General features: G+C 44.0%; 1 protein-coding gene across 1 annotated transcript in view; it reads left to right on the forward strand.

The window, feature by feature from the left end:
• Positions 1 to 8,235, forward strand: part of PTER (phosphotriesterase related) — a 32,894-nt gene extending 24,659 nt beyond the window's left edge. The window contains exons 4-5 of the mRNA XM_066585559.1: positions 87 to 227; positions 6,239 to 8,235. Of these exons, the coding sequence (XP_066441656.1) occupies positions 87 to 227; positions 6,239 to 6,449 (352 nt within the window). The 3' untranslated portion in view covers positions 6,450 to 8,235. The remainder of the gene's footprint in view (positions 1 to 86; positions 228 to 6,238) is intronic.
• Positions 8,236 to 9,534: the final 1,299 nt, after the last annotated feature.

The raw sequence follows: 9,534 nt of genomic DNA on the forward strand, positions 1-9,534 counted from the left end.
CTGTCTGTTTATATAGAGAGACTTAATCCTTCTTAATAGGAAATACCGAATGTCAACATTTAAGTAATAAAACTTCTTTGTCCTAGGACGATATTTGATGAGCAGAAACTGCTGGAGTTTGCCACACTCGGGTCGTACCTGGAATATGATTTGTTTGGAACAGAAATGCTGAACTACCAGTTTAATACGGCTGTGGATATGCCTAGCGATAATGACAGAATCAGAAGGTAAGTAGAGGCACTTAGACTGGTGCGACCTGAAGCCGAACACTTAGGGTTGTCCAGGACTTTACTGTTGACGAGCTGTCCTCAAAGGGTGTGCCGCTCAGGATCCATGCTGATCGGCTGTTCCCGGGGGCCGAGATCTTTACGGACGGAGCCGGAAGCAGACAGCTCTGTCCATAGTGTAGCAGCCCGGGTTGGTATTGCAGGGTCCGAGGAGCTGGCCCTCAGCCAAGGAGACAGCGGGGTAGAGAGAAAACCTTGTCACGGGGCTCTACCATCTCGTCACCTGGTGGTAGCTCGGCACCCGACCTCGTTACTAACAGGGGTATCAGTGGTTACCTGAAGTTCTGTTTGCCACTCGTGATGCCAATGTTCCATTCTCTGCGGTGAAGCTTTAAGTTGAAATAAAGTAGTCCACGCATACAGAGTGTCTTTTCTGAACAAGAACCGGGACCGCTTACTTAAACATAAATAGCCAGTAACCCCATAACGGTTCTTACAGAGGTGAAGCAGGCAGGATCCACGGGGTAATGGGACCTCTACAGCTCTAGTTATCAGTAGGAATTCACTCCCCCGGTAATTCTCTCGCTCTTGTCAGTCAGTCACTGTTTTTCTCGCCCTCTGGCTGTTCTTCTACTTCTCCGGACACACGTGGTTCCTCGGTGTGTTTTCCTGTGTCCGGGCTCCTGCACTCTTGGTAGCTAGTTACGGTGGGGAGTTTCGTGGGGAGAATAGGCCCAAGTGGGAACGGTAGACCACCTCTTGGCCTCCTGATGCATTCCACAGACAAGACAATGCACGACACGAACATAAAATATACATTCTGAGATGCTGGACGGGACCCCAAGCTCTTGGCCACTACAGTATTACATTGAATTCAATAGCAGCTGCGCCTGCAATGCCAACCCGGGCCACTGCACTACTGACAGAGCTGTCAGCTCCTGCCTCTGTCCGCAATGACAGCTGGCCCAATTTTAGCTGGTTACCTGAGTGGTGGACCCCTGCCCATCAAATATTGATGAGTTTCCTGAAAATATGTCTTGTGTCCTCCCCCTCCCACCCTGTTTTCTCATGGATTGTAAGTTCTTGTGGGCAGGGCCATCGCCCAATCTACTTATAGGTATTATACTGTATTTAAGGTATTATCTTGTCTATGTTTCCTCTGATGTGTAAAGCGCTGCGGAATATGTTGGCACTACAGAAATAAAGATTATTGTCATTGCAAGAAGACCCCGAGTGTATCGCCATCTTACATAGGTCCTTAAGGATCCCTCAGAAGCCTTTTATGATGGTTGTGTTAAGCCGGCCTCAGAAATGATTCTAGACCTTGATACTATGGCATTAAATTAAGCATGTACTTTTTACTACAAAAACCACTTCCTAACTTAAAAGTGGCAGGAAATTACAATCTCGCTCCCCAACTGTATTAGATTGCTTTACTTCGTCAGGTTTATTTACCACCCTACACCCCCAATTTATGCAACATTTATCTCTCTGTGATGCCTGGAGACTCTTCAACCTGTCAAGTAAGGAATTCTCCTTCTCCAGAATTGATCTACTTCTCTCAGCAGATGCTTTATTCCATGAGATACTGGATACAAAAATCAGCCCCATTACCACCTCTGATGCTGCTTCTTTGTCCTTATATTTTGGGATGCCCTGCAGATGTTCTGAGAACACAAGCAGGACACTCTACTCGTAACACCTGATGCCTAAGCCAACTTTCTAGAGGCACTATCCCATCTTTCTGAAAGGCTCTGCTCAACTCCAAATCAGAATGACTCAGAATATACTTCAGATGGGGTAATACATTTGGCCCACTCTTAGCACACTTGACTTAGTTGAACTTGGCATGTCACCCACTTCTTAAAATCCAAGACCCTACCCTATCAAGATTTTATCCGATTATTTTGAGGACTACAGGGCAGAATCTACCAATCTGGCTAAGATCAATACTTTCCTAGATTCATTAACTCTCCCGGGGCTCTTCAAGGAGCAACAGGAATTACTAGAGGCAGATATCTGGCAAAACTCCTGGCCCTGACTCCTTGGCAATACTCCCAAGTAGATTCTTTTGTGGACTCCAAGACAATTTTGATTCTTAAGCCACAGAAAGGCCCTAGCCTTCCTCAATCCGGTAGACCGATTTCTCTTCTCAACCAGGATTATAAATACTTATTCGAGATACTGTCAAACAGATTCCAGCTAATTCTTCCTTCTCTTATCATCCCATCCCAGTCAGGATTCTAAATTAATAGATATTGCACTAGAAATATCGGGAGGGCAGGATCTGCTACGATAGCAGCAGGGAACTCAGACAGGCTCCCTTCTATGCTCCTAAGGTTAAATACTGCAAAGGCCTTCAATAAGGCCTTTTGGTCCTTTTTATCGGTCACTTTGACTAGGAGGGGTTCGGCCTGGTCTGCCTCTGCCACCTCTCAAATATCCAAAAGCATTCCACCACAACCCTGATGATAAACAACGTAATAATACCCCTGGTAGACCTCTTTGTGGAGCAGGACAGGGCAGCCCACTGTCACCCTTGTTTAATCTTTCTATTGATCCCTTGCTGTTTCACCTAGATAAAATGGATTCTTTTATTAGAGGCTTTGTGTTGGGTAACTTTGAGCTGCGTACAGCGGCATTCACAGATGATCTCCTATTAATGGGCCACAGCCCTAAAATATATCTATAAGCCTTGCTTCAAGATATACAACAAATCAGTTCCATCTCAGGTTATTCATTAAACTTGGATTAATGTCAGGCCTTGCAGCTAAAAGCCACACTAATGCCTCTGTGGACAACCCATTTCACCCTCAAATAGTGTCGAGAAGCTATTCAATATCTAGAAGTAGACATAATCTGCAAGTCCTCCCACTTATACCACCATAATGTTTCTCTTTATATCCAACTACTAACAACCACTTGTCTGTCTGTGCGTGAGTGAGGGAGTCACATGCTTTGCCCTTTTTCACATGACGGAGACATCATCACATGTCCTATTCCATAGCAACTGAGGCTGCGGGGTTTTGTAAGGGGTGCATAACTCACTTACTCAGGATGACCTCTGGATAAAGGACATGTGATGACCTCGCCGTCATGTGATTAGGGGAGGAGCATGTAACTCACTCACTCTGCATAATCAGGGGTGCAGCAAAAGTGAGTGAGTTACATGTTCCTACCCTGATTACATGACGGTGACGTCATCAAAGTTTCTCCATCCCAAGTGAGTTGAGTTACATGATCCGTGCCCAATCACATGACGGTGACGTTATAAAAAGGTCCTGTAAGTACATGGCTAGGTGTTCATTAGTATTCCATAGCAACTGAGGCAGCGGGGGTTTGTAGGGGATGGAATACCCTGTTGCATGAAGAATGTATGCAGCAGAGCCGTATGTGATGTTCATGTAGCAGAGCTGTGCGTGTTACGTGTATGTAGCAGAGCTGTGCGGCGCTTTGCGCCACCAGAAACACCTGTACTATATAATTTCCTAATAATTACTAGTTACCAATTTAAACAAGGCAAAAGTACAGACCTGCTTTCCCAACTCTACACGGTATATAGAATGGGAAATATGAGGGATGATGCCTATTTCCCTGCCATGATGACTTGGTACTCCTTCTATCTAGGGGCCCTTTTACATTGGATGACTTGTTGGGGGTAGATGCCCGACAGGTCGTCTCATTGATGATCATTCCTGAGCTTTTGCAGGAATGAACCCCACTAGTGAATGGAGGTGGAGGAGTGGGGATCGTTCCGGCCCGCCTGCCTTATTCACAGTAAACAGGCAGTTGTTCATAAGTGATACTGCCTGGTTGGCGGGTCTATGAGTTGTTCTGTATGCAGAAACTGAATGATGAATGGGAAATGAATGAATTCTCATTCGTTGTTTAGTCGGGGCATTTACACAGAACAATAATTGTTCAGATTCCTGAAAATCTAAACAATTCATCGCCCCGTGATGAAGGGCCCCTAATCTTATCCTTAACCTCCTATCGCTGTCAGACATCACTAGCACTTTATACGTCTTATATTACCCCCATGTAACCCATAGATTAATGTAAGTAATCGCCCTAGGCCACTGGCGGCTTGGCGCCATTATGTTAAACGCCAAGGTTCTCTTTCTCGTTACCTTTGTGAATGTTCTCATCGGTGCAGACGGGATATTCTGTTTGTATTATTGTATAATAATATCTCCTGGATCTCATGTCATTTCCATTAGATCGTAAGCTCTTGTGGAGAGGCCTCGGGTTTGCCAATGTTTACTCCTCAGATTTTTTTTTCTTTTCTCATTGATTGTTGTTGTTTGATCAGAAATGATTGGCCGCCTCTTAAAACATTTACGGCCGAAGACTCGTGTCTGTAATTTATCTGTATTGAGCGCTGCGGATAATTGAAGGGTTTAGAGATGTTCACCAATCACAGAGTCTCTGGCAGTCAATTCCAGCACTTATTCTGCTAATTAACTTGATTAATGGCTGGATTCTTCTTTCATTGACTTGTTGGTATCTTTCAGCGCAGCTACCGCCTGTATATTCATCAACGGCTGTTACTCACTAAACCGTCTGTAATCCCCCCTCTCATTGAGGCGCTATTATAGAAAGTGCCGTAGTGCTGACAGGTCTCTGCCCGCTAAACTTGGAACAAAGCATCAACTATTGCAGCTGCTGCCCTTCCACAAGAAATAGCAAGCAACTTTGTGACCATTGCAAAAAAATTCGGTTGTGGTTCATTGTGATTGACTTTTTCCCACACTGTGGTTTAGGGAGAACCATCGCCTTAGCCAGAAACAGCAATCCCCGTGTCGGCGCCCCAAGTAATATCAGGATTGGTGTTGATGAGCAAACCAAGTCAGTAGAACCCTGTTTCAGGTGAAACTTTGCTAAAAGTTCGGTTCTGCAAAAACCCAAACTGAGCTTTTATTAAAGGTCTCCCCAAAACAGGGTTGTACTGGTTGAATTCGCTCAACAGTAGTCCTGACCACCGGTGTATAACAGTCACCTTCATAGTGTTATAACAGGCTTTTATGGCTTTTAGACAGCGTTATACACCAGTTTTAGTGGTTTTGATGAATTTTCAGTTTAGTTCAAACTATTTCGGACCAAACCCAACTTTTTGCAAAAGTTTGTCGAGGCAGCCGAACTGAACTTTTCAAAAGTTCACTCATCACTAGACAGGATCTCTAGTAACAGTGACCGCTACAAAACCCCCAGTGACAGGTGGGTCATAGGTGCAGTGTTGATGGTTTATGTGTGATGTAATAGAAAGGAGTGGAAGAGCCCCCAATGGTTAACAGTGTGTGGTTAAAGGGTTGTCCAGTTGTACACTACTGATGGTCTACTGTCAGAATAGGCCAGCCATACTAGATTGACTGTTGTCCGGCACCCAGGACCTCCTGTGATGAACTGTTTGCACTACTGCACTGAGCAGATTTCTGCAGGAAGCACACAGCTCTGTTCTCACTGCAGTGGTGAGTCTTGGTATTACAGGTACATTGAAATAAATGAGAACTTTGCCTGTAATACCAAACCTGGCCACTACAGTGAGAACCTTTCATCTATCAGCATATTCCTTGCGACTTGCCTCCAAACTAAACTTTGAGTTCAACTCCAAAATAGTTTACTTTTGTGCTTTTTAACAGAGTCAGGCGTATTGACTAGTTCGAACCATTGCTTCATTTTGAGCTGTAGGTCTTTTAGCACACCAATTAGCTTATTGAAATGTGACAGAAGTCTTTTGGTTGTTCTTATAAGACATACTGTAACTTTTTGAATCAGTAGTTCCTTTAACCATTGTGGCCACTAGCAGAAGGATTTTACAAGGTTTCTGTTGGCTCCCAATGGAGGGTCAATGGAGTCTTGAACATTGATCATGGCTTCTGTACCATTTTCTGGAATATTCTATTATGATTTATCCTTCTTTGCTCCTCTGGACTTCTTTTTGAGTGCAGCGTTCTTCATGGTAACTAAAGGCTTCCAAGTAATATGACCACTAAAGTCTTTTTGTTTTGCAGGATCTGCTCTTTGATTAATGAAGGCTATGATGAAAGGATCGTCATTTCCCATGATATACATACCAAAAACAGACTGGTGAAATATGGAGGACACGGATACTCACACATCCTCAACAATATTGTACCCAAAATGCTTCTGAGAGGCATAAGCCAGCAAAGCATTGAGAAGATATTACTGGAGAACCCCAAAAGATGGCTAACATTCAAGTAGGGGATGTGGGTGATAATTCTGGGAATGTTTTTGTTTCAGATAATGAAAGAACAAATCTAAAAAGTTCTCCACTTACTTCTCTTTTTACCGAAATTGTTTATTCCTATATCCAGTAGGACGATGTGTGATTTGGTGCTATCGAGCTCGCTGCCCCTACTCTGCCTCCTTTGCGATATGTTTTCCAACCTAAATCCTCTGCGAAGGGGTGGCTAACGTGGCACCATGATAGAGTGAAGAAGCAGGTTGACCGCAGTCATACAATGGCCTTATTTATCCTCGGGGTTGCTCATCAATAGTTGTTCGGTGGGGTCTATTGCTTGGGATCCCCACCGATCAACTGATATTGGGCCAGCTAACATTGTGGACAGAGCTTGGAAGCAGACCGCTCTATCTGTAGTGTGACGGCCAGTTTGGTAGACACAACTCAATATCAACCCAGGCTTCTGCACTATGGCCAAGAGATGTCAGAGCTCTTTCTTCAATGACAGCTGGCCTAATATCAGCTGAGCATCAAGGATCCCAAGCAGTGGATTCCCATTGATCATCTATTGATGACCTATCCTGAGAACAGGTCATCAATAGCAAAGTCCTGGACCACCTCTTTAATGGGAAAAGCATATTTATTTACATTTTGTACGCATTACACCTAATATAAGTGGAAGAAACCAAAGCATTTTTATAACAAAAGTTTCTAAAAGTATTAACATAGCCCTATAGTATGTGTTAAAGGGGTTGTCCGCTCACTGGACAGCATGCTCCCCTTACTGCCCCCTGTGCTGAAATAAGGAAAGGAGCAATACGCACCCTGCAATCTAGCGCTGCGCTGTCATGGTCCCGGTATTCATTGTGACAGATGATTTCACCAGATGTCAGGTGATTGCTGCAGCCAATGAGAGACTGCCGCCTTACTGGTCATTCTCCTGGCATCAGCTCTCACATTTTGGGTGCCATGATGCCAGGAGTTCAGGAATAAAGGGCACTAAAGGGGGTGTTTGTCCAGTAACTGTACAACCTCTTTAATCCACCATGTGTGCAAAATTGCTTAAACATGTCTGGTCATTTAGGATCAAAGCACTATGCTTCTTAAAGGGGTTGTCCAGTTGTAAACTATTTATAATTCTCAGGACTGGTCATCTATAGTAGATCGGCTATTGCCCAGGACCCCTGCCTTTCAGCTGATCGCTGGGTCGCTGCTCTCTTGCACTGAGCTGTTTTCTGAAGGAAGCAGACAGCTCCGTTCCCACTGTAGTGGCCAGGCCTGGTATTACAGGCAAATTTCTAATTCATTTCAATGCCTGTAATACCAAGTCTGACCACTGCAGTGAGAACGGAGCTGTCTGCTTCCCGAAGAAATCAGCTCAGTGCACATGTGTGCTGGCGTCCGTGAATAGCTGATCGTGGGGGTCCCAGGTGACAGACCCTTGCCAATCTACTATTGATGACCTGTCCTAGGAATAGGACTTAAAAGGATTGTCCTGGTGAAAACTATTTAAGAGAAATGCACAAATCAATGATTTTTATGTATTTGGTTGCATTTTGTCCTATTTGATATATGTGTTATGTAGTCTGTAAGTGACTTGAGGACCAGCTTGCAGGGTGTATCGGGGTTTGTTTTCTTCTTCGTTATATCATTGTTTATCGTGGGACTTTCTAAATTCCTTTTCCTTTTGTCTTTCTACTCCTCCATCTGTCGATGAAACCTGCAATAAACTACTACTGTATGTGCAAATCACAAAAAAAAGGTTTTGGACGCCTTTGGCGCACGGAAATAAACACTTAAACAATCGTCTTGAATTGAATTCCTGCAGGCGGCGGTGATAATCACAGCGACTCTGAAGCCAGTAATAATAATAATGCACGAGTTGTAGAAAAGTAAAGTGATTCCAATTAAATGACTCCCCTCTGGAACAATTTGATGTTCCTTGTAATATTGATGATGCTTGTAATTATCCCGCTGTTCTTTAATTAATGCCTGATATGGAACATAGCCATTTAAATTACTTTCCGGCTTCAACTTAGGACACTACCTTTTAATTAAAGACTGCGGACAAGCCTGTATGAGATATATGTACGCCTCAAACTGATGAAAAAGCAGGGGCGGACACGGAGTCTGTGCAGCCGGTCCAGCCACACCGGGCCCAGAGCATGAGGGGGACCTATTCTTGTTATAGGAAGTTACTAATGTACCCCCACCCCCATCCCTGCTCACACTCCTCTTCAGCCAAATGCATGGCCAATTTGATTAGTTTACCTGCTTTGTGATTGGTGTGATTAGCCTAACCTTCAATATAGGTGCTGCCGGGTTTGTAACTCCTTTACTACCTTTAGACACACAGGGGATATTAGAATTAACCCTTTCACTACTAAACACCACCAAGGAATATAATCGACACCTTCACTACCCCAGACCACCAGGGATATTATTATCAACCCTTTCACTACCATAGACCACCAGGGATATTGGCATTACCCTTTCACTACCCTAAACTTCCAGGGACATTACAATCAACTTTTTCACTACTCTAGATCACCAGTGATATTATAATCAACCTTTTCGCTACCTTAGACCACCAGGGATACTATAATCAAGCTCTTCACTACTCTACGAGTATAAGAGCAGGGATATTATTGACATTGACCTTTCACTAACCTAGACCACTAGGGATATTATAATCAAGCCCGTCACTACCACAGACAACCAAAAATATTATAATCAACCTTTTTATTACCCTGAACCACCAAGAATATTAAAATCAACTTTTTCCCTACCCGTAAACGACTAGATGTATTGACATTACCTTTTAACTGCCCTAGACCAGGGGTCCCCAACTCCAGTCCTCAGGGACCACCAGCAGGTCATGTTTTCAGGATATCCTATAGTAAGAACCCCTGTGGCAATGTCTGAGGACCGACAATAATTACATCACCTGTGCAACACTGAGGAAATCCTGAAAACATGACCTGTCGGTGGCCTCTGAGGACTGGAGTTGGGGAACCCTGCCCTAGACCACCAGGGATATTATAATCAACACTTTCACTACACTAGACCAGCCTGTCACTACCATGGACCACCAAAGATTATATT

Source organism: Eleutherodactylus coqui, chromosome 12, assembly GCF_035609145.1.
Source record: "Eleutherodactylus coqui strain aEleCoq1 chromosome 12, aEleCoq1.hap1, whole genome shotgun sequence".
NCBI lineage: Eukaryota > Metazoa > Chordata > Amphibia > Anura > Eleutherodactylidae > Eleutherodactylus > Eleutherodactylus coqui.